This window comes from Notothenia rossii (genome assembly GCF_949606895.1).
Source record: "Notothenia rossii genome assembly, contig: scaffold_395, whole genome shotgun sequence".
Classification (NCBI taxonomy): domain Eukaryota; kingdom Metazoa; phylum Chordata; class Actinopteri; order Perciformes; family Nototheniidae; genus Notothenia; species Notothenia rossii.
In genome coordinates, this window is record NW_027639449.1 from 2,540 (window position 1) to 28,448 (window position 25,909).

Consider the following 25,909-nt stretch of genomic DNA (forward strand, 5'->3'; position numbering starts at 1 on the left):
GCCGCCAGAGCGCGTCCCCCCGTTACCTGCAGAAGGAAGCCATGCACGTAACGCAGCCCCGCTCTCTTTATCTCCAGGTGACTTTCTGCCGCTTTCCTCCGTGGTGCAGTGCTGCTCGTTTCACCACGGAGGAAAGCACTTCACTAATTTCAGTACCCATAAGGAGCTGTACAAATGCCGCAGTTTTTGCGTGGCTGTGTATTTTGTTGAAAGCCCAGTGGCGATCTGCTCATCTCTCATCGAAATAATATGCTACAAAGGGGCGGACTGGACACCTGTGTGTTGAACTTTCCTGTCGGCTCCCAGACCGTAGTCGAGGAGGGCAGAAGCAACAAGCTTCAGGTTCAATAACCAACTTTAGCTTAAATGACTGGAGAGAGGCGAGCTCTTCTTGGGAGGCCGTTGCATTTATTTAGCTGTTCTTCTGTTTCACAAAATACATCACAGACCTCTGTTTTTCTGCTGCCTCGTTTCACTTCCAGAAACATACACACGTTCCTTCACTGTCGCTCTACCATCCACAAACACACATGCACAAGCCACACCCCTCTCTCTCTATCTCTCTCTCTTAAAGGGACAGCGATCTCATCTCACTCTGCATGACCCTAATATCATAACATGTGTGCTCTGGAGAATCACAGAACGGACGATTGTCCTTATTATTATGCCGTTTAAACAAATTATTTAAATGTGGTAAATGTGTAAGTTTCGTTGACAGGTCCACACACTGCTTCCCCGCAGCGAGGCTCCCCCCCCCCGTTGATAATTCTCGATCGTCGGCACGCTGATAACAATTTTTTTTTTAAATGGCACTTAATATCAAAAAGCTTGCCGACCCCTGCTATAGGCGGACTATGCAGATGCATAGGGCCCCCGCGGCCACTAGGGGGCCCCCAAGCTGAACGTTTTTTTTTTTTTTTTTTTTTATTCATCCAAAAAACAAAGAAAGGATCATTCATACACACAAAGATGAAGCAGAGCTCATGGAAAGTAGCCCTCCCGTGCATCATCCTAATACAACATCGGCATTATTGCGTTAAAAACGTATAGAAATGAAGGAGTACAAAGAAATAAAGAAAACAGGAGAAAAAATTCAATAAAAGTTAGGGCAGGAAAACAATAAATGCATATATATATATATATATATATACACATATACATATATATATATATATATATATGTATATATATATATATATATATATATATACAAAAACTAGATATAGGGTCATTTTCTGCACATACTATATATAAATATATATCAACACATGAACTTGGCAAATGAATAATAATAATAATATATGAATAATTGCATATAAACATTGTGAACACTTATTTCCAATTTATTTTTTTACATTCATATGTTCACGCTGTGGTTTGGAACTGCTTTTGAATGTTATTAGGCACTAGCACTGTTTTAAGCTGTACTATGTCAACACATTTGAATAGATTGAGTTTTTTTAAATATGGGAGTTGTGTGTTCATATTTACCAACACCACAGACTATTCGTAATACTATTTTTTGGGATGTTATTATTTTTTGTAGATTTGTTGAGTACGTGTTTCCCCATATTTCGGAGCAGTAGTAAAGGTAAGGGAGAAATAGACTGTTATAAAGAGTATCTTTTCTTCAAGAATGTTCTTAGTATGATACAAAATACCTGTTGTTTTTGACAGTTTAGTCTGTACATAATTTATATGGTGCTTCCAATTGAGTTTTTCGTCAACAAGCAGTCCTAAAAATGTACATGCACCAACTTTTTCTATCTCTGTATTGCAAATCCGTATAATGCAGTCCTTTCTACTCTCAGACTTTGTATTGAATAACATGTCATTTGTTTTGGCCACATTAAGGGATCATTTATTAACTGCAAACCAGTTACATAGTATTCCTAATTCTGCATTCACAATTTTAACAAGATCACAAAGATTATGATGGGAGCAGAGAATTCAAGGTTCAGGTTCAGCCTCAATATATTTGGGGAGAATTCAAATGAGCCGTCTTTATTTGTAGACAGCCGAGCCCCCTCCTGTGTTCGCTGAAGCATTATATGCTTAAAAATCCAATGTAGGATATAAACACGACTAAACTGCAATGATAGCAAAGCTGTGGCTTGTGTTTCTGGGGTAATAAAGTCCAAATCATCGTTGGGCTGTCAGCCAATGAGTGACATCTGAGGAAGATGAGAAATGTAAATTAAACATTGTTGAGAAAATGCTGCATCTCTTGCATTTATTGACGTAGAGGAGCATTATTGTTTACCTTTTTAATATCATTTTCTGTAATTTTCGTGAAATTAGACTGTTTTCCTATTAAAGTGTGACAGATTGATGCATCTCCACAGATCACCTTAAAGGCTTTGGAATCCCCCCCCCCCATTGTAGTTGAAAAAACGGAAAAAACTAGGGCCCCCAAACAGCATCTTGCATAGGGCCCCCAAAAAGCTAGAAACGGCCCTGCTTCTTCCATCTCTGGCTGGTTAGGACAATCACGTTTTTTTATTGGCAAAGCCTCTCTGAAACCATGTCTCGGTGGGATGGAGTCTTTAATAAAGTGTGTGTGATGATCTCTGTTGGGTTGCCGTGATAATCTGAGATTTAGAGCGTCTGAGGTATTTTAGAAAGAACTCAGCCAATGAGAGAGTGCTGACAAGTGTATCTGAGGCTATCAGTGTGTGTGTGTGTGTGTGTGTGTGTGTGTGTGTGTGTGTGTGTGTGTGTGTGTGTGTGTGTGTGTGTGTGTGTGTGTGTGTGTGTGTGTGTGTGTGTGTGTGTGTGTGTGTGTGTGTGTGTGTGTGTGTGTGTGTGTGTGTGTGTGTGTGTGTGTGTGTGTGTGTGTGTGTGTGTGTGTGTGTGTGTGGCTGCATGGCTGCATTCTAATTCCTGCATTAAATTGTTGTATTGCAAAAAAGATTAGCAGGTGTGAAAAGACAGCCGTGTGTGTGTGTGTGTGTGTGTGTGTGTGTGTGTGTGTGTGTGTGTGTGTGTGTGTGTGTGTGTGTGTGTGTGTGTGTGTGTGTGTGTGTGTGTGTGTGTGTGTGTGTGTGTGTGTGTGTCTGTGTGTGTGTCTGACCTCACTCACACGATGATTGGGTTTCAGCATACACAAGCAGGAGCTGTGGGAATGTCTGGTGCACACACACACTCTTTTTCTATTTCTGTTTCTTCAGACTCTGGACACACAGTCGCAGGAGAGGACTCTTTAAAGTAGAGACACTACATACTGATATACACCTGAACATCAGCAGGAGAGGACTCTTTAAAGTAGAGACACTACATACTGATATACACCTGAGCATCAGCAGGAGAGGACTCTTTAAAGTAGAGACACTACATACTGATATATACCTGAACATCAGCAGGAGAGGACTCTTTAAAGTAGAGACACTACATACTGATATACACCTGACCATCAGCAGGAGAGGACTCTTTAAAGTAGAGACACTACATACTGATATACACCTGAACATCAGCAGGAGAGGACTCTTTAAAGTAGAGACACTACATACTGATATACACCTGAACATCAGCAGGAGAGGACTCTTTAAAGTAGAGACACTACATACTGATATACACCTGAACATCAGCAGGAGAGGACTCTTTAAAGTAGAGACACTACATACTGATATACACCTGAACATCAGCAGGAGAGGACTCTTTAAAGTAGAGACACTACATACTGATATACACCTGAGCATCAGCAGGAGAGGACTCTTTAAAGTAGAGACACTACATACTGATATATACCTGAACATCAGCAGGAGAGGACTCTTTAAAGTAGAGACACTACATACTGATATACACCTGACCATCAGCAGGAGAGGACTCTTTAAAGTAGAGACACTACATACTGATATACACCTGAACATCAGCAGGAGAGGACTCTTTAAAGTAGAGACACTACATACTGATATACACCTGAACATCAGCAGGAGAGGACTCTTTAAAGTAGAGACACTACATACTGATATACACCTGAACATCAGCAGGAGAGGACTCTTTAAAGTAGAGACACTACATACTGATATACACCTGAACATCAGCAGGAGAGGACTCTTTAAAGTAGAGACACTACATACTGATATACACCTGACCATCAGCAGGAGAGGACTCTTTAAAGTAGAGACACTACATACTGATATACACCTGAACATCAGCAGGAGAGGACTCTTTAAAGTAGAGACACTACATACTGATATAAACCTGAACATCAGCAGGAGAGGACTCTTTAAAGTAGAGACACTACATACTGATATACACCTGAACATCAGCAGGAGAGGACTCTTTAAAGTAGAGACACTACATACTGATATACACCTGAACATCAGCAGGAGAGGACTCTTTAAAGTAGAGACACTACATACTGATATACACCTGACCATCAGCAGGAGAGGACTCTTTAAAGTAGAGACACTACATACTGATATACACCTGAACATCAGCAGGAGAGGACTCTTTAAAGTAGAGACACTACATACTGATATACACCTGAACATCAGCAGGAGAGGACTCTTTAAAGTAGAGACACTACATACTGATATACACCTGAACATCAGCAGGAGAGGACTCTTTAAAGTAGAGACACTACATACTGATATACACCTGAACATCAGCAGGAGAGGACTCTTTAAAGTAGAGACACTACATACTGATATATACCTGAACATCAGCAGGAGAGGACTCTTTAAAGTAGAGACACTACATACTGATATACACCTGAACATCAGCAGGAGAGGACTCTTTAAAGTAGAGACACTACATACTGATATACACCTGGACATCAGCAGGAGAGGACTCTTTAAAGTAGAGACACTACATACTGATATACACCTGAACATCAGCAGGAGAGGACTCTTTAAAGTAGAGACACTACATACTGATATACACCTGACCATCAGCAGGAGAGGACTCTTTAAAGTAGAGACACTACATACTGATATACACCTGAACATCAGCAGGAGAGGACTCTTTAAAGTAGAGACACTACATACTGATATACACCTGAACATCAGCAGGAGAGGACTCTTTAAAGTAGAGACACTACATACTGATATACACCTGAACATCAGCAGGAGAGGACTCTTTAAAGTAGAGACACTACATACTGATATACACCTGACCATCAGCAGGAGAGGACTCTTTAAAGTAGAGACACTACATACTGATATACACCTGAACATCAGCAGGAGAGGACTCTTTAAAGTAGAGACACTACATACTGATATACACCTGAACATCAGCAGGAGAGGACTCTTTAAAGTAGAGACACTACATACTGATATACACCTGAACATCAGCAGGAGAGGACTCTTTAAAGTAGAGACACTACATACTGATATACACCTGAACATCAGCAGGAGAGGACTCTTTAAAGTAGAGACACTACATACTGATATACACCTGAACATCAGCAGGAGAGGACTCTTTAAAGTAGAGACACTACATACTGATATATACCTGAACATCAGCAGGAGAGGACTCTTTAAAGTAGAGACACTACATACTGATATACACCTGAACATCAGCAGGAGAGGACTCTTTAAAGTAGAGACACTACATACTGATATACACCTGGACATCAGCAGGAGAGGACTCTTTAAAGTAGAGACACTACATACTGATATACACCTGAACATCAGCAGGAGAGGACTCTTTAAAGTAGAGACACTACATACTGATATACACCTGAACATCAGCAGGAGAGGACTCTTTAAAGTAGAGACACTACATACTGATATACACCTGAACATCAGCAGGAGAGGACTCTTTAAAGTAGAGACACTACATACTGATATACACCTGAACATCGCAGGAGAGGACTCTTTAAAGTAGAGACAGTACATACTGATATACACCTGAACATCAGCAGGAGAGGACTCTTTAAAGTAGAGACACTACATACTGATATACACCTGAACATCAGCAGGAGAGAACTCTTTAAAGTAGAGACACTACATACTGATATACAGAGGACTCTTTAAAGTAGAGACACTACATACTGATATACACCTGAACATCAGCAGGAGAGGACTCTTTAAAGTAGAGACACTACATACTGATATACACCTGAACATCAGCAGGAGAGGACTCTTTAAAGTAGAGACACTACATACTGATATACACCTGAACATCAGCAGGAGAGGACTCTTTGAAGTAGAGACACTACATACTGATATACACCTGAACATCAGCAGGAGAGGACTCTTTAAAGTAGAGACACTACATACTGATATACACCTGAACATCAGCAGGAGAGGACTCTTTAAAGTAGAGACACTACATACTGATATACACCTGAACATCAGCAGGAGAGGACTCTTTAAAGTAGAGACACTACATACTGATATACACCTGAACATCAGCAGGAGCGGACTCTTTAAAGTAGAGACAGGATAGCACTCTTTTAATAAGATGATAAGAAGAATTGAAGAGTATGGCTGTATAAGAGGTGAAGTTTAGAACATTACACGTATATAAATAAAATAATATATAATAAATGTTTTCACCTTCAATGCAACTGTTTAGTCTGAAACATGTTTTGCTAAATAATTAATATTTCTTGACTGTAAAAAGTGGCCTCATTCCCATGCAGGGAAATATGCACGCACGCACGCACGCACGCACACACACACACACACACACACACACACACACACACACACACACACACACACACACACACACACACACACACACACACACACACACACACGGTATTATCAGAAGTGGACCAGCGCTGTTGAAAACGTCCACTTCAAATGTGTGTAAGCACGAGGGCGGGTCCACCGTGTGTGTCTGTGTGTGCGTGTCTGTGTATGCGTGCGTTCGTGTGTGTGTGTGTGTGTGTGTGTGTGTGTGTGTGTGTGTGTGTGTGTGTGTGTGTGTGTGTGTGTGTGTGTGTGTGTGTGTGTGTGTGTGTGTGTGTGTGTGTGTGTGTGTGTGTGTGTGTGTGTGTGTGTGTGTGTGTGTGTGTGTGTGTGTATAGTGTGTGAGTGTGTGTCAGGCTCCGTGGGAAAGCTCCAGAAAGAGGAGCACTCACCGGTCATCAGTCCGTTCTGCAGCCGACACACAGGCCACCTGTCTCGGATTATCCACCGGACAAACACCGCTGGAATACTACTCCTGGATGCTCCGGAGAAAAAACATTTTTACACTGAATTGTTGAGACTTTAGAGACAAAAAAACACACAAACACGGAGATCTGCACCGCGTTCAGCATTTGCTTCGTCTGTTGATACCGAGAAATGATTTTTTGCATGTCGTTTTTGACAAACCGAAAAACGTATTTTAAACTCTTATAATATTCATTTAAAACCACAACTCATGAGTATTCCTCTACACTAGTCTCTTTAGGTGAATATGAATTGATATTCTATTGTAACTTCTTCCTGTGGTGGCATTAAATCGTTATTGTATCCTCCAAAACATATAAGAACAGAAAAAAGGGGTTGGAAACTTTTTTATTTGAACAAAAAAAAAACCTTCTCACTTCTACCGAGAGACACGCAGACTTCTCCCCGCCCTACATGCACCATGAAGCGGCCTTGTGAGGACAGCAGCTCCGCAGAGAGCGACCTGGAGGAGAACATCGATGTGGGAAGAGAGTGCCTTTATCCAGGGTGAGACTTTCTGCATCAGCTTCTGTGGCTCATGATTACATCTATATAAATAAACATTCATCTGTTTGTCATCTTGCAATCTACGTATTTATATAAATAGTTATCATCGCAAAAACCGTTTTTAATTTGGTCTTAATGCACATTATTTAATTTAATATTCTGTTCTTCTTCATATCATATTCTGTTTACATGTAGGCCTATATAGACTTCTTGCACTATTTTGTATTTCTTATTTTTGTATTGTATTGTATTATATATGATTATGTTGATTTAAAGTAAACATTTTAAAAGAAAGGCATAGGACACGTAAAAGTGGTGTTCATGCATGAAACTAGGGCTGCTCGATTATGGCAAAAATCATAATCTCGATTATTTGGGTCAATAATTGATATCACGATTATTAAAAACGATTATCCATTTACTTTGAAAACATCCATTTATCTAACAGTTGATTACCCTGAACTTTAAGTAGGCTATGATTCAACTGAAAAACGAATGCAAAAAAAAATGAATACAGATGTTTTGAATTCAAATAAATAAATAATCGTTTATTTCGATTATCTTGTTTTCATAATTGTTGCAAGCCAAAATCGTAATTGCGATTAAAATACGATGAATTGAGCAGCCCGCATATGAAACACATCTACAGAGCACGCCTTTGGTCTTAATGTTATTTCGAGATATTCTCATGGTCTGCAGCTTCTTTATAGCATATCATTTGTTTAAATATTAGGATTATTTATCTTGTAATTCCAGGATTTAAAGGTTACTTCCGTGAAAAAGTGCTATATCAATAATGTAATGTGTTGATCTCTTCAGAACAACATCAACCTGCTTAATTAAAAAGATACAAACACATTTAAATAGACAATTGAATAATTAAAAACTCAAAATCAGTATTAGATGCACAAGAGGCTCCTTTATTTTGTTTTGAAGTTTCTGTTATTACATTTGTTTTAAATAATATTAAACATTTGAATGAAACACTGTATAATCCTCCGGATCCATGTTGGACTTTGGACAAAAAATAGACCATTTATTGGGTTTAAAATGGTTAAATAAAATAAATAAAACAGTGTCACGTGTCTGTTTTCAAGTTGGCTCAACCTACATAAACTACATTTCCCATAATCCCATGCAGCAACTTCGAAACAGAAGCAATACATATTTACCTCAAAGTGAAACAGTATTTATCCGATGTGTTAGTAACCGCTCAGTTTGAAGTTCAATCAGGAGAGGCTTCCCATCTTCCTGACAGAACTCGCGCTGAGCTTCATTTTAACGTGTTTATGTTAATGCTTTTATTGGATCATTGTGTTTCAGGCACATGACGGCGTCTCTGATGAGATCCCCGACCGCCAACACTCAAGTGACGGCGAGGAAAAAGCGCAGAGGGGTAAATCATTTATTTATTTGATTCAGTGAAACTAATATATATATTCTACTTAAGAAATATCTGAATATTGGGTTTGTATATTGGGGACATTTCATTTTGTGAAATAGGCTCCATTTTAGAATTAAATTAAATCAACATAATACGAAAGTGCAAAACTAATTTAACAAATGTATATAAACATATAAATATAATAATATAATAATGTTCTTTGTGTACAGAGTTAATGAGTATACCTGTAATAACAAACATCATGTTATCGGTTCAAAGTGAGGTGTAACAAAAAATACACAATATTTAGCTTTGTAAAGTGGAAATGGAAATACTCTATTTAAATATCAGGATTTGTACTTAAGTTACTGCAGTTTATATTTGTGAAGTATTTCTTATCTCTGGTGATGCGTTTAAAGACTCACAGTTTTTATTTTGTGATTGTATTTGTCAGGTAATCGAGAAGAGGCGCAGAGACAGAATCAACAGCAGTCTGTCGGAGTTACGCAGACTCGTGCCCTCTGCCTTCGACAAGCAGGTATTTATATGTTTATTAATAAATATACCATTAGGTACAAGCAGAGGGGGAGAAGTACTCAGGTCTTGTACTTGAGTAAAAGTAGAAGTACTCAGATCTTGTACTTGAGTAAAAGTAGAAGTACTCAGATCTTGTACTTGAGTAAAAGTAGAAGTACTCAGATCTTGTACTTGAGTAAAAGTAGAAGTACTCAGGTCTTGTACTTGAGTAAAAGTAGAATTACTCAGATCGTGTACTTGAGTAAAAGTAGAAGTAGCTACTCAGATCATGTACTTCAGTGAAAGTAGAAGTACTCAGATCTTGTACTTGAGTAAAAGTAGAAGTACTCAGGTCTTGTACTTGAGTAAAAGTAGAAGTACTCAGGTCTTGTACTTGAGTAAAAGTAGAAGTACTCAGATCTTGTACTTGAGTAAAAGTAGAAGTACTCAGATCTTGTACCTGTGTTGTTCCTCAGGGTTCAGGTAAACTGGAGAAGGCAGAGATCCTGCAGATGACTGTGGATCATCTAAAGCTGCAGGCCACCGCAGGGAAAGGTAATCTTTTTATAGTTTACACACACTTTTAAATCTCAGCAAGTAATATTATAAGACGTTTAGAGGCTTCTTAAAATGGTAATAAACTGTGTGTGTAAAGTACATTCATGTGACCGTGCTGTAGTTCCTTTATAGCCCAACATTAGCCACCTTTAGCTTAGCCGTGGTGACGTGAAGTCATGTGACCGTGCTGTAGTTCCTTTATAGCCCAACATTAGCCACCGTTAGCTTAGCGGTGGTGACGTGAAGTCATGTGACCGTGCTGTAGTTCCTTTATAGCCCAACATTAGCCACCTTTAGCTTAGCGGTGGTGACGTGAAGTCATGTGACTGTGCTGTAGTTCCTTTATAGCCCAACATTAGCCTCCTTTAGCTTAGCGGTGGTGACGTGAAGTCATGTGACCGTGCTGTAGTTCCATTATAGCCCAACATTAGCCTCCTTTAGCTTAGCGGTGGTGACGTGAAGTCATGTGACCGTGCTGTAGTTCCATTATAGCCCAACATTAGCCTCCTTTAGCTTAGCGGTGGTGACGTGAAGTCATGTGACCGTGCTGTAGTTCCTTTATAGCCCAACATTAGCCTCCTTTAGCTTAGCGGTGGTGGTGTGAAGTAATGTGACCGTGCTGTAGTTCCTTTATAGCCCAACATTAGCCTCCTTTAGCTTAGCGGTGGTGACGTGAAGTGATGTGACCGTGCTGTAGTTCCTTTATAGCCCAACATTAGCCTCCTTTAGCTTAGCGGTGGTGACGTGAAGTCATGTGACCGTGCTGTAGTTCCTTTATAGCCCAACATTAGCCTCCTTTAGCTTAGAGGTGGTGACGTGAAGTCATGTGACCGTGCTGTAGTTTCTTTATAGCCCAACATTAGCCTCCTTTAGCTTAGCGGTGGTGACGTGAAGTCATGTGACCGTGCTGTAGTTCCTTTATAGCCCAACATTAGCCTCCTTTAGCTTAGCGGTGGTGACGTGAAGTGATGTGACCGTGCTGTAGTTCCTTTATAGCCCAACATTAGCCTCCTTTAGCTTAGCGGTGGTGACGTGAAGTGATGTGACCGTGCTGTAGTTCCTTTATAGCCCAACATTAGCCTCCTTTAGCTTAGCGGTGGTGACGTGAAGTCATGTGACCGTGCTGTAGTTCCTTTATAGCCCAACATTAGCCTCCTTTAGCTTAGCGGTGGTGACGTGAAGTCATGTGACCGTGCTGTATTTCCTTTATAGCCCAACATTAGCCTCCTTTAGCTTAGCGGTGGTGACGTGAAGTGATGTGACCGTGCTGTAGTTCCTTTATAGCCCAACATTAGCCTCCTTTAGCTTAGCGGTGGTGACGTGAAGTCATGTGACCGTGCTGTAGTTTCTTTATAGCCCAACATTAGCCTCCTTTAGCTTAGAGGTGGTGACGTGAAGTCATGTGACCGTGCTGTAGTTCCTTTGTAGCCTAGTGTTCGCTTTTTACTTCAGAAATCCATTCATAATCCAAAATCACATGGAGAAATCCGATAGATTATTTGTGAAGGGAATCAGGGAGATGCTGCCTTCAGGGACCAACACAGAAATACCACATCTCTGCTTCCCTCTCACAGTATTTAACTCCCCCTCTCTCTCTCTCTCTCTTTAGGTTATTTTGACGCCCAGGCTCTGGCGCTTGACTTCCTGTCTCTGGGATTCCGGGAGTGTGTGACGGAGGTTTCTCGTTTCCTGAGCTCCGTGGAGGGTCTGGACCCCGAAAACCCTCTAAAATCCCGCCTCCTCTCCCACCTGTCCTCCCATTTACACCCCCAAAACCACCATCACCACCTCCAGTACCACCAGCAGCCTCTCCCTTTAACTCCCCCCTTCTTCCCCCATCATTTGGCTGCGTTTCGACCTCCATATGGACTCAATATGGGAGACGGAGGTCATGTTTTAGATGTTTTTCAACACAATGTCACCTCTTCATCACCTTCTTCTTCCTCCTCTTCCCTCCTCTCACTCTCTACTTCATTTCCTATTGGTTTCCCCATCCTCCCTCCTTCCTCTTCCTCCTCCTCTTCGATTCCTCTCCTCAGCAGCACTAAACCCTACCGACCGTGGGGAACTGAAGTCGGAGCTTTCTGATTTTAAAACAGCCTAAAATAACTTAAAACCCAATTTGAATATGCCTGCTACTTCCTGTGTGTCTTTGAGATACGTTAAGACATTCTTCTGACCTGAGCTCCTCCAACAATGCAACATATATCATAAAATACAAAAATACACAATTGTGCAGGAAGTCTATATACATGTAAATAGAATATGATATGTACAAGAACAGAATAGTTATTCATTATTATAGTAATTAACCGCCACACTGCAGCGATGGGATCATTTGATTTGGGTTTACAAATGTTCCTTTTAAACGAGAGGGCTTTCACCATTGGCTGTGTCAGATGTCAATCAATAAACAATCATGATGGGTGTAGTGGGAGAAAGGAGATTCCCACAGAGTTTTTAACACCCCTCATGGAGGTAAATAAGTTTTAAAGCAACACTACAAGCGAGACTCATAAGAAATGAAACTCATAACGAAAATATTGATTTATGGATCTGTTCCTCCCTAATGAAACCGAAAGAGGATTTCCAAAATGTAGAGAAAAGTCAGATATTGAAATAAAAAAAGACAGAATTTTGATCCAAAAATATTGGACTAAGACAGTTAGAATTTTGAGGCAAAAACATCCGAATTTTGAGGAAAAAAATACAGATATTTTAGAAAAAAGTCAGATTTTTTTTGAAAACGTCAGATATTGAAATAAAAAAGTCAGAATTTTGATTAAGAAAGTTTGAGGAAAAAAGCGGCTGAAATACAGAACATTTACAGTGCAGCTCAATAACGCTTCATATTTAGGCCCAAATTCCTAAATATGAGTTGAGTTAATTAAATGAATATCTTAGCCGACCGTTTTGTAATGTTTTTGGGGGTTATCGAGGACGCTGAGGGGCAAAAGAAAGGGCAGTTTTAAGCAGAAAGTGGCTGACTTTGACTCACCGCTTTCACACCAAGTACTTTGCCTTACTTAGTCTCGCCGAATTCTTTAGTCCCTGGAACTGTCTTAGTAGATCGCGTTCACACCGGAATAAGTGCCTGAGGGAGGGTTACGCAAATGAAGCCGCTGACGTCACTTCTTCTTCTTCTGCTTTGGGTTTACTGGCAGGCCGCAAACAACTTCACGCCGTATACTGCCACCCGAAGTCCCCGGAGTTGGGGAAGGCTTCAGTAGAAGCTGCTGGGACTCCCAGCAGCTTCTACTGAAGCCTTCAGAGTAAATCGCCAGAACGCCGACACCTCCTCATCACTCCACCGCTCCCATGTTTTTTTGTATGTTGCCATAAGTTACTCTCTGTCCGTGCGCTGGGCTAATGCTAATGCTAATAATGCTAATGCGAGCAAATAAAATGGCGGCTTCACAAAAACTTTCGACGTTTTACGGGGCGTGGTTTGCAATCCGCCCAGCCAATCAGACTGAAAAGGGGGGGGAAACGTTCTCATGAACTAAGTTCTCTCTTGTGAAATCCCAGGAACTATCGGCCTAGCTCTTGGGAAAAGTACTCCGATGTGAAAGCGCCCAATGGGACTGTTCCTTTCTTGCCTGGAAAGGTATTTTAACTCAAGAGCATCTTATTAAAAACCTCTTGGGGTGTTTCCGTGACGCGTTATGTCTTGAGAGCGACTAACATGTCTGTAAATGGGATTTTCTTTCACAATAACAACATATTTTACGGTTGATTTTGACTTTAAAAGCTTCTCCTTTAACACAGACTCTGAGGTAATGAAACAGGAAAGAGGGAATACAACTGGACCAAAACCAGTGCAGTCCCACACAGTCCGTCCTGGTGCAAACTGAGATGTATTAACATTATATTTGATCAAACTAAAACACTCTTCAACTTTCTGTTTCAAGCCTTTGCATTGAATTCACTGTTTAATTCCCTGAGTGCCTTTTTACAAATAAAGATGGCCTTACATCGTAATGTCTGTTTCTCTTTTCCCTTCATACACTTTAAATGTTTTATTCATATGTAAACGGATTAAACCATTCAAAATCTAACATTAACGATTAACGTACCATTTTTAAGCTTTATCTACAAATAAAAAACCTAAATCAATAGATGTAGTGGAAGTGTCAAATGTGCCGGCAAAATGTTGGTTTTCCTGCTTTCTGAGATTAAATCAGATTTTGGGGAAAAATGTAATCTCTTTGTTTCTTAATGTCATAATCCTGACTTTAATCTAAAACAAAAGCCTTTTGGTTCGATCCAAAATAAATGACATGTGGCCCGAACCCCGCTCCACATCTCACAGTATCGTGTTATTAAGGTTATTAGATTACCCTGTACACGGTAGCACATACACTATATTAGTAATGTGATGATTTGGAGCCGTATACCGTACTGCCTGATATCATACAAGTACATATTGTGTTTTGTTTTATATGTAAAAAGTAACAGATGTGCAGGATTTACAAAATTCAAAATCAATCTGATAATTATGAACAAAAAAGAAACTCATCCAGTTGGTTTAGGGTTTTGTTTATTTATTAGTACATGTTGTTTTTTTATCAAATGTATGAAACATGCATCAGTACAAGTTGAAATTTATTTTCCAACACAATCAAATATATTTGAGTAAAGATCTCAGATGTATTGTGAGCAGAAAGAGTTTTTATATGGAGATTTAGTGATCTGTCATCTTGGTAAATATTTATAAAGAGAACAACAACAACATTTGGGATGTCTAGCCGGATCTGGACTTCAACGTAAAGCAGGGTTTGAGGAAGTATCGAGGGCTCGTCCTGTAGAAACTTAAGTGTGTTGTTGTTTCTGCGTTAAATTAAACATGTTGTTCGGACTTAAAATCTCAATCCAGTATCCGTCAGGGTCCTGAATGAAGGCCAGGCCCTTCATCTTACCTGAGGAGGAGCAGGGGGGGTACACACACACACACACACACACACACACACACACACACACACACACACACACACACACACACACACACACACACACACACACACACACACACACACACACACACACACACACACACACACACACACACACACACACACACACACACACACACACACACACACACACACACACACAGTTTTTCTACACATTTTTTTAAGAAACTTTGAAAATTGTCCGAATTTTTTGAAAAAAACTCAGATATTGAAATAAAACACTTTCTGAATTTTGAGTAAGAAAGTTTGATTTTTTTAGGTGGAAAAAAGTCAGAATTTTGATTTACATTTGTCATTATTATTATTTTATCCCAGAACTCAAAAAGAAATGTGTCATTGGTCCGAGCCGTGGTTATCCTCTAAAAAGTGATTTTGAGAAATGGACGTCCTCTGGCTCCCTCTGCTGGGATGAATCTGTTCTGCTTATTTTCACTTGTATTTAACCCCTCATGGGTTTTTGGATTGTGAAAAATCCCAGAATACACTCTGGTTAATGTTTGGTAATATAAAAAAAAGTCTAATTGCAGCGCTGTTTTAGGTCGCATTCACACCTAATATCCGCTTCTCTCACACCAGACCACAGTTTGTTACATGGTTTCATTTTTCAGAAGGTTCGGTTTGCGTTCACACGGTAAAACTCAAACGGACTATAAACTTTAAACACAAGTCATGTGCACGGAAATGCTGTTCAACCATGGGTCAGACATTAAGGGGGTAAACACGCAAATCCCGGCAATTTCTATCTGAGCCTCCGCCATGGAGCATCGGCAGGTTATTCTCATGCTGCTGTTAATCTGGAGATCAACAGACACTCGCGGCTCGCGCATATGATTACATCATCAGACAACGTCCGTTAAAAAACATTATAACACATATAATGAGAGACGTTCTGCAGTCAGGAGGGCGTTTCACCGACGACAGGTGGCTCTGACTTTTATGTAGCTGACGGAGCATTTTGACTTTACACGACACTGTTCAACACTTCATTCTGCTTCACTCTTTAACTAAACAACCGCGGATGTCTTGAAAGACTCTTTCGCTAAAGATTTTGAAGACACCCGCGTTCTTGTGACACGTAAATACTACGCTTCCTATGTTTTGGTGCGGACTGCGTTCACACCAGCGATGAACCGCTCCAGAGTTCACAAGCAAGCGGTCCGAGACCACCTCTTTTAGCGGACCAGAGTCCGGTTGTTTGGTTCACTTCAGAGGTCTGCGTTCACACCGACCCAAACGAACCGCACCAAGCGGCACCGGGGTTCGATTCAACCGGACTACAAGGCAGGTGTGAACGCGCCCTAAATGTGAGTTAAGCTCCACTGCTATGAGAGAATGCAAGATTACACGTTTTTTGCATTATTTTCTGGAATAATGGTAAATTATTTGATGAACATCTGAGATTTATTGATTCATCAAGTTCTATACACATAGGTATTCTTCCGCCACTTCTTAAAATTCTCATTTCTCTTCTGACTTCTTCAAACTTTTTTTTACTCAAAATTCTGATTTTTTTACTCAAAATTCTGATTTTTCTCAGAATTCTAACTTTCTTGCTCAAAATGTAGATCTTTCTAAAAGTTATTTTAAATCTAAGATAGTTTTTATTTTAATCTGATTTGTTGGGATTTCTAATAAACCCTCTTCTTCATTGTGGACTCACCTGTATCTGGTTTCTTTACGAACGTCACTCCTTGCTCCTCAAACACTTTGCAGGCGGCGTAAACATCAGGAACAGCAATCCCAATATGACCTGCAACAACAAAACAACAAAAACAACCACAACACGGCAGAAAACAAGATTAGAGCAATAAGAGACGGAGATTAAAACAGTATTATTAGCCGTCATTACACAAGGACCATGGATAAACAAAAACATCCCATCATAAATCAATATCTGTTTATAAATATTGATCAATTATTATTAGCTTTCATAAAATTCACGAATATGTCGATCATTTTCATTTCTCTCATAAATGTGTTGATATTTTTTGAGTAAAAAAAGTCAAAAGATTTTGGAGGAAATTATATAGAATTCTGACTTCAGTCCAAGAACTAAACAAATTAATTAAACCGTTATTTCCGTGAAACATTTTGAGAAAAAAAGTCAGAATCTTGAGGAAAAGTACGAATTTTCGTAAATAAATGAATCACTTTTGAGACGACTTATTTCAGGTAAATCTGCATTAATTTATTTTAACTTCTCACCGAATCCCGTGGGCTTTTTGTTCCCGTTGTGGAACGAAAGACTTTCCTCCAGCTCTGACCCCCAGTTACTGAAAGAAACAGGGATCATTATATATTCAGGTTTCATCACGCACAGTGACAGAAAACTTGTGCTCCTATTGGCTAGCGCTCCAACACATTATACGTGATAGACTAAGGGGCGGGACATCTCTAGGAGGTTGACCAATCACAATAGAGCCGGCCAGCTAACCAATCAGAGCAGCTCTGGTTTCAGACAGAGGGTGAAAAAAGGTGCTGCAGCACAGGCAGTATGAGAACAATAAAGAGCTTTCTGAACATTACATTATCAGGTGTGTTTCAGGTGTGTGTCAGGTGTGTCTCAGGTGTGCATCAGTGTGTGTTTCAGGTGTGTGTATCAGGTGTGTGTATCAGGTGTGTGTATCAGGTGTGTGTCAGTGTGTGTGTCAGTGTGTGTGTCAGGTGTGCGTATCAGTGTGTGTCTCAGGTGTGTGTCAGGTGTGTGTATCAGTGTGTGTTTAGGTGTGTATCAGGTGTGTATCAGGTGTGTGTAATCAGGTGTGTGTCAGGTGTGTATCAGGTGTGTATCAGGTGTGTGTAATCAGGTGTGTGTCAGGTGTGTGTAATCAGGTGTTTAATCAGGTGTGTATCTCAGGTGTGTAATCAGGTGTGTAATCAGGTGTGTAATCAGGTGTGTATCTCAGGTGTGTAATCAGGTGTGTAATCAGGTGTGTAATCAGGTGTGTCTCAGTAGTGTTTCAGAGGTGTGTTTCGTACTGTGTGAGTTCGATGGTGGCTCTGCGGCTAAACGTCCAGGCCGTTCGCTCCTTGATTTCTTCGGGAATATCCGACTTTTCCTCGAAGCCCAAAAAATAAAGAGTGAAACGCATCGAGGGGAAATCGATCTTCTGCAGTAAACTGGAGAAACACACATTTAGTCCATGTTTACACACCTGATCAGACTTTGTTCATCGGATGTGTTTTTAAACGTTTCTGTAAAACCTTTTTTAGGAAAAAAGTCGGAATTTGTGTGGAAAAAAAGTCAAAAAAAATTTACAAAATAAAGTCAGAATGTCTAGGAAAAGAATCTGAATGATTTGATCTCAGGATTCTGACTTTAATCCCAGAACAAAACAAAAAAATGCCAACCGTTATTTCTGTAAAACATAGGATACAGCGAGGCTTGATGCGTTCACTGTTAAAACATTGCATGACTTTCAGTTTAAAGAAAGCAGAGTAAGTTAAATAAAATATATTCGATGATCTTCCCATTCAGTCTTAGAGAAGCTAAACCGTTATTTCTGAACAACATTTTTAGAAAAAGTCAGACATTTTAGAAAGAAGTAAGAATTTTGAGAAAAAAAGTCTGAATCCAAGAACTGTAAATCATAGGATATCGTGAGGTCCCACTTCGATGCCTTCACTTTTAAAACATTGCATGATTTTCAGTTTAAAGAAAGCAGCGTAAATGAAGTCAAACACATTCGAGGGTCCTCGATGACTTCGCTCTGACAGAAGTTAGAGTTTTCTGAGGACTCACGTCATCCCGAGGACTCGCGTGTAGAAATCCAGAGATCTGACCGGGTCTTTCACTCGGAGCATCGTCTGCTGCATCATGAAGTCCTGAACCAAGTATTCAGAGACTTTACTATAAATACATACACACATAATCAAACAGACAGTTATACATGTGCACACATTGAGAGGCATCAATACAATGCAACATGTACAAAATAACAGTCACTTTAAAACGTGTGTGTGTGTGTGTGTGTGTGTGTGTGTGTGTGTGTGTGTGTGTGTGTGTGTGTGTGTGTGTGTGTGTGTGTGTGTGTGTGTGTGTGTGTGTGTGTGTGTGTGTGTGGTGTGTTTAGTGCACCAGAGGCCTGTACTACGAACCCAGTCCAACAGACCCTGGATATCTCTGAGTTATCTAACCTAACCCAAAACAAACGCGCTCTCGCTAAATTGTCCTATGGTTATCATCTCGGTAACTCAAGCGCGCGTTCACATGAAAGGGGCGGGGCTAGCAACATTCGACCAATCACACACATGGAGAAGCGTACTGACAGCGCAGCGTCATACTTCCTGAATGAAAAGTCAACTATAATATTAGACATATGAAGAAGTTAAACTTTAAACATCCATGACTTAAACACTTGATCCAGGATCAAAGCCACATAGCTGCACCTGCAAGGTGAATACAGCTGGTAACAGAACAAGTGTTTGAATGCGTACATGAACAGGTTTATGATATCACTGCCCCGTCTAAGACACCATCTGACTTTCATTACATTTGACTCGAGTGTTTCCTCAACTTAATGTGTTGCTTCAAATAATCCTTCTGCATACAGTATGTGACACTGTGAGTGTTGCACGGCCAGATACGGCTCAGCTGACTCAGATAAGGAGAGATATGATACATTATGATGTGATATGCCGCGGACTGTACTTAATGTTACTCTGATCCGGTTACTTATGTTGTGGCAGATATTTAAGTAAGCTTTCTTAACGCTAATGTTCTAATAGTCAGATTGCTCTGAAGATGGGAGGTGATATTCTATTAATGTTCACGTTCACACAGTCGCTGATTTCTGCCGGCCGTCTTTCCTGCAACGGCAGCTTTTCTGTATTTCCTTTCTCCTGTAATATGACTTGATCGCTTTAAACCCCGCACACTGAGCTCTGATTGGTCAGCAGGCAGTGCTTTCACTGAGTTGATCTCTTAGCCTGGAACCTAACCTGCTCCGGGGCAGGTTAGCCGCTCAGCATCAGTTACCATGGAGATCTAGCCCGCTAAAAAGAGAACCAGCTTCGTAGGACCGGAAACCCAGAGTTAACCCTGAAGTTAGCCGCTAAGAGAACATCCTGCTTCGTAGTCCAGGCCTCTTGGGAAGAGCTATTCTCAGATATTGTCTCTTGGTCCGGTGCAAAGAGGATTATTTATGTTATTGCTTTGTTAATAAATGGCACAATCAACAACAACAGCAACAACAACAGCACAACAGGGACTCTTCTTGCAACGCGTCAAATAACTTAAAGACAAAGTTCTGACACACACATGATTAATGTTTAGCACTTTCTTTATGAGCTTTTGTAATTTATTAGTAAATGTTACACCTCTCTGTGCCGTGCATTATATTAACGTTTACCACCTGAAACCAGAAGGGTAGGAAGAGAGGAGCTGTCTCTGCTCGCGGAGGATTATCAAGAAAGTGATTCAGGAAAGACGGGTTCGGGGGAGAGTCTGTTTAAACATGATGCTGAATCTAAACTACAACCTGACAGCCACACACACACACACACACACACACACACACACACACACACACACACACACACACACACACACACACACACACACACACACACACACACACACACACACACACACACACACACACACACACACACACACACACACACACACACACACACACACACACACACACACACACTAAAGGAAATGTTACATTATTAAGCTGTATATCTAGTTATGTAAATGAGGTATTTAGCTGATTTAGGAGAATTATAGGAGCTTTATTAGAATGTATTAAAGTGTATTTTGTTTACAGTGACTGCAGTTATGTTCATTGTGTCTGTTTACTTTTGAGAATTCACATATTTGCTTGTTTCCTCATTGCATTTGTGTGCATTTATATTTAAATGCAAATACCAAACCCCCTATTCAAGTGTGTTATACTCAGGATAGCAATATACAATTAGTATTTTGTAAACACACATCCCTTAGTGTGTGTGTGTGTGTGTGTGTGTGTGTGTGTGTGTGTGTGTGGGTGGGTGTGTGTGTGTGTGTGTGTGTGTGTGTGTGTGTGTGTGTGTGTGTGTGTGTGTGTGTGTGTGTAGAGAGAGATATGTATTGCTTCTCTCACCCTGGTGATGGGGTCTCCCTCTTTACAGGCTGCAGAGACTGCTTCTTCAGACATTACTCCTTGAGACGCCATGTTTCTGACACTGAACGCACCACTGCCTTCTTCTCTGCGACGATGCGTTCATGTGCAGCTCGGAAAAATATCTGAGATGTGAGAAACAGGTTTCCATGGCTGGTTTATGGTTGTTTTTGTGTGCATTTCTGATATTTTAACTTATTAATTATTAGTTATTCCAGGTCCACAGCGGGATGATGCGTTCATGTTAACTTTTTAGAACTTTTTAGATGTTTTCGTATTATAAAAACTCACATAATTACTACAAGTAACTATAATTGAAACTTGTTGAAGTTCATCTCATTCTGTAATATCGTTTTTATTTGTATTTAATCTGTGTATTTGACTCTCCTCTGCTTCTAAACAACAATATTGCCTCTAAGGTATCACAGAGAAGTCTGAGTTTAGAAACTTCCGACAGGACCTGAATGCAGCAGGGCGGAGTTACAGCCAGGTGTTTCTGTGATGCCTTCAGGTGACTGAACTCTAGGAAGGAAACGCCCAAGACTTTAAAAGAGAAATGCAGCGGAGCAGAAAATAAAAATTTAAAAATCGACAAAGAATAATAAAGTTACAAATATATTAAAAAAATATATAAATAAATACTAAATAATAATAAAATAAAAATTTAAAAATACATATAATAAATAAATAAAGCATAAATAATAATTTAGTGAAAATTCCCTAATAAATAATAAAAATGAACAAAATACAAAATAAATCAATACAAAATAATTAAAATAATAAAATAAATGTATACAAATAATAATTATATAAATGAAATGAAAATAAAATAAATAATCATTAATTGAAAATTCCTTAATAAATAATAAAGATTAAAAAAATATATAAAAAGAAGTAAATATATATAAATGTAATAATATAATGAATAAAAGATGAATAATTATTAAAGATAAGATTGATTTAAACTTTTAAAAAACAAGTAATTTCTTTTTTTTTTTATTCTTTATTTATTTGGGTCACATTATAGTACAAGTACAGTTTTTCAAATCATATATTTTTAGAGACCCGAAAGTGACAAATGAAATAGCAAACAAAATTAATCAAAGTAAAATAAAAACGAAAATGTACACAGGGGTTGTTTGAAATAGCAAATGTCTACACATGAGTACATGCATACATATCAACATACATTCAATACACATACATGTGACCATACATACACATCTATACATATACATTCACTCTGTGTATAGAAACAGTCAAACAAGGGATGGTCGTCTTTGGGATATGTCAATTCTCCACTTTTTCCATATTTCTTCAAATGTGTTTTCCTGAAGCCTCATCGAGAAGGTGATTCTTTCCATAACATAGATTTTATGGATTTTGTCGTACCAGTTGTCGAGAGAAGGGATATCCGCTTTGAGACATTTTCTATTTATAGCTTTTTTTGCTGCAACAGTAAGAAATCCAAATAGTTGTTTTGTTTTGGAGTTTGTGGGGATTGGATGTTCGAGCCCAAATAGAAATTCATCCCGGTTTAAAGGGATTTTTTCCTGTAGTATTATTTCAATTTCGATATGAATCTTTTCCCAAAAAGTTACTATTAAAGGACAAGCCCAAAACAAATGGTACAAAAAACAGCTAATTTCATATTTAGCCTATACTAAATACACTTTGAAGGTTAATGATTGCATGAAAAGAATGCTTTACATTAGTGCCAGTTTTTCCCCTTTTATTAAACATCTGTGTTTATTATATCTTATCCTATTTCAAACCACATGAAGGAGTCCACTTTAGAGTCAGGGTTATTAACACATGAAGGAGACTGAGTTAGAGTCAGGGTTATTAACACATGAAGGAGACTGAGTTAGAGTCAGGGTTATTAACACATGAAGGAGACTGAGTTAGAGTCATCAGGGTGTTTCTCGTAAATGTTCTTTTATATTATCTAAACTCTTCTCGAGATCAAGTGGAAAACGTTTCTTGTGTTTCCTGAGACGCCGTTTGGAAGATGTGTGTCGGGGTAGAGACGGGTCTGAGCCTGTTTGTGTGGGAGGACATCAACACACCCTGATTCCACACACACTCATCTCCCTCACACACACTCTCACAACACATTGCACGTGATAGGCTAAGGGGCGGGACATCTCTGAGCCAATCACAACAGAGCCGGCCAGCTAACCAATCAGAGCAGACAGGGTTCTTTAAAACAAAGTCGGTGTTTTGAGGAAAAAGCAGTGTGGGATTAAATCAAGAAAATGATCAACATAAGTACTTACATCTTTATTAATAATAATGATACAGTCCTTATAAGAATAATGATGATACATATTAAATCGTATATTTCCTCTGAATGATGATGAGCTGTAGTTCCTCACTGTCACCACTGAGGGCCAGCAACTCTTTACTTTTGCCTTAAGCAACTTGCAATAAGTGCAAAAACCATAAAGATTCAAAGTCCAGACTTCAAGGAAAGTGCAGATATATCAACTTATGCTTTTCTTCACAGTCGTCTACAGGCTGGGGACCGTTCATCACTTTTTGTAAAGAGCTTTTGAAATAAAAAATCAAAAAGGACAAAATAGTTAATAATATTCTTCCCTTTGTAAATAACATAACATGACAGAGCGGATCATTCTGACTACTGGAGACAGAAGCTATTATCTTTAATCAAGTGTAAAATAGATTACCAAACTCTGTTTACAAACAAGGTAGAACATTGGCAACGAATCACAAAAATACTCATTTGCATCATAAATATAGGGAACATTATTTCCTCTATTATTCATGTTTTATTGTGATTTAAAGTTATAATATAACACAATTTAGAGGCCATTCGATTCAGGGAAAACTGTGTAATGCAATGTGCAACTAAAATACATGTGTAGGATTTGCAGTATATATATATTTATAAAACGGACAAGTCAAATCAAGCAATCTTATTGGTTCTTAGCCGTGATATACTGAGCGTATAGAGCTCCTGCGGTCACGTGACTTTTGGTTATCAGCCACCATTTTGGCAGTAAACATGACGACCGGCGCCAGCGTTTTCCTACCGTGCGAGTATACATCTCATTTTAATTCAAGTGAAATTCGGCTTTATAGTACAAAATTAGAAAGATTAAATATAAGCAACCCATATAATGCACCCGGTGTGCTTTTCAAGAGCATAACCTCCTGCTCTGAAGACGATGTACCCGACTTGCGCTACGCGGACATCCACAGCTATCTTGTAAGCTTTCCATCAGTGTACTCAGGAGACTCCCTCAGAGCTTACAAAAGCTTGGAGGCTTACAAATGGTGTCAGTCCGGCTTCGTAAACAACATTCAACTGTGGAGTCTTACATCCAAAAACTTCGGCATCATCACTGCAAGGGTAAGTATTAAATTATTCCAGTTTGATAGGCAGTGTCACGTTAGCATTGTTTGTTTATTAGCTTGTCTAGCTACGGCAGTGTCACGTTAGCATGTTTGTTTATTAGCTTGGATAGCTACTGCAGTGCGTCTGAAACTAGTTTGTATTTTTGAACGTACTCAACCAAAGTGGCTGGCGTTTTTAACCTTTATTTATCTATTTTTGAATTTCATATATAGGTTAATCACTCCCAAAGGCTTAATGAAAGTCAACTAAAGCCATGGGTGGTGGTCAGGAACGACGGTGTTGTGCTGGGAGCCCACTGCAACTGCACAGCGGGACTCGGGGAGAGCTGCTCTCCCCGAGTCCCGAGGAATATTTTCAACACGGGTTTGTTTACCACTAGCTTGCTACAAGCTAACTGGCTAGGCTGCACCAGAGCCACACTTGTTGAGTTAAAAAGGGACATCACAGAGTCCGTTAGCTATAATAACTGGGTGCTAGATTCTACTTCGGTAAAAATTAAACTGACCAGAAACTTTTTGTAGCATTGTACTGTATTCCTTCACCCACCTGATATGAAGTGATCACTGCATAAGCGAAAGCAAACGGCCGGGGGTCCCATCTTTCAGTCTTGTTCAGACGGCTCCTGGCTCTTTTAATCGCTGCGATCCACTTTTCCCTCCTCTCCGCGTCTTTTGGAATGCGATAATAAGATACACCTTTCTTCTTCCCACGCCTATTTGTGCAACCTGGTGCACAGCAGTTATCCACCATCCTCGACAGTCTGCCAGTGCCTGCCAATGAATTTACTGACGCGATTACTGCCAAAATGGCTGCCCCCTTCGTTTCTCGTCACGTGACCAGCATATGTGACATCATCCGCAGGAGCTCTATACCACGGGTAGAATTGTAAGTTACTTTTCACAACAAGTCAGTATCCCTCCGCGTCTGAGAAAAACAGTATACCGTTAGGCTGCAGTTTGCTTTTCATACTGCAACAAGAAAGCAGCGGAGAAGTAACGGGGCAGAAAGCCTCCTTTTTGACGCAGCGGTCCAGACATAGACATCAAACGGCAAAACATATTCAGTGTGCAGTTCCTTTGACATTAGGGCAGGGATATCTAGATACTTTTGAAGGTTTAACATAATGAATTGTGCTAATTTTAAAGCAAGCAACGATGTTTTCAAATCTGTAATCAAAGAGGTCCGCAAAAACGCTATCGACTAATCAGATTGCTTGATTTCACTTGTCAGTTTTATAAATATATTTACATTTCTTCCGTTACGTAACACTTCGCGTCGGGCCGAACCACGCCCCTTAGCTGTGATATAATGAGCATATACCACGGCCTGTCGTGAGCTATTGCATAAATATATTGAACGGCCTATATATA

General features: G+C 39.7%; 2 protein-coding genes across 4 annotated transcripts; one reads left to right on the forward strand and one right to left on the reverse strand.

Moving 5' to 3' along the window:
* Positions 1-7,045: 7,045 nt before the first annotated feature.
* LOC307027859 (hairy/enhancer-of-split related with YRPW motif protein 2-like) lies at positions 7,046-13,375 on the forward strand. Its single transcript, XM_079696212.1, has 5 exons — positions 7,046-7,619; positions 8,943-9,015; positions 9,458-9,541; positions 9,996-10,074; positions 11,687-13,375. The coding sequence occupies exons 1-5, from the start codon at positions 7,534-7,536 to the stop codon at positions 12,163-12,165; spliced, it is 801 nt and encodes a 266-aa protein (XP_079552338.1). The 5' UTR covers positions 7,046-7,533; the 3' UTR covers positions 12,166-13,375.
* Positions 13,376-14,600: 1,225 nt separating this feature from the next.
* Positions 14,601-21,248, reverse strand: LOC307027860 (lactoylglutathione lyase-like). Of its 3 annotated transcripts, none has more exons than XM_079696214.1 (6): positions 21,140-21,248; positions 18,793-18,875; positions 18,030-18,170; positions 17,256-17,323; positions 16,711-16,800; positions 14,601-14,879 (listed from the first exon to the last, which is right to left on the reverse strand). In XM_079696214.1, exons 1-6 carry the CDS (start codon positions 21,209-21,211, stop codon positions 14,839-14,841), a joined length of 495 nt encoding a protein of 164 aa, XP_079552340.1. In that variant the 5' UTR covers positions 21,212-21,248; the 3' UTR covers positions 14,601-14,838. The 3 variants fall into 3 exon arrangements, with proteins under 3 accessions (XP_079552340.1, XP_079552339.1, XP_079552341.1); XM_079696213.1 differs by having other exon boundaries at positions 14,601-14,996; XM_079696215.1 differs by having other exon boundaries at positions 14,601-14,996; positions 18,793-18,900; positions 21,140-21,242.
* Between the last annotated feature and the right edge of the window lie 4,661 nt (positions 21,249-25,909).

Excerpts from the sequence above, each read along its gene's own strand:
- LOC307027859 (XM_079696212.1), top strand. The coding sequence starts at position 7,534 with ATGAAGCGGCCTTGTGAGGACAGCAGCTCCGCAGAGAGCGACCTGGAG. Across the intron at positions 7,620-8,942 it reads AGAGAGTGCCTTTATCCAGG|GCACATGACGGCGTCTCTGA; the intron begins GTGAGACTTTCT and ends ATTGTGTTTCAG. Across the intron at positions 10,075-11,686 it reads GCAGGCCACCGCAGGGAAAG|GTTATTTTGACGCCCAGGCT; the intron begins GTAATCTTTTTA and ends CTCTCTCTTTAG.
- LOC307027860 (XM_079696213.1), bottom strand. The coding sequence starts at position 21,211 with ATGGCGTCTCAAGGAGTAATGTCTGAAGAAGCAGTCTCTGCAGCCTGT. Across the intron at positions 18,171-18,792 it reads ACGCGAGTCCTCGGGATGAC|TTTACTGCAGAAGATCGATT; the intron begins GTGAGTCCTCAG and ends GTGTTTCTCCAG. Across the intron at positions 14,997-16,710 it reads CGTAAAGAAACCAGATACAG|GTAAGATGAAGGGCCTGGCC; the intron begins GTGAGTCCACAA and ends GCTCCTCCTCAG.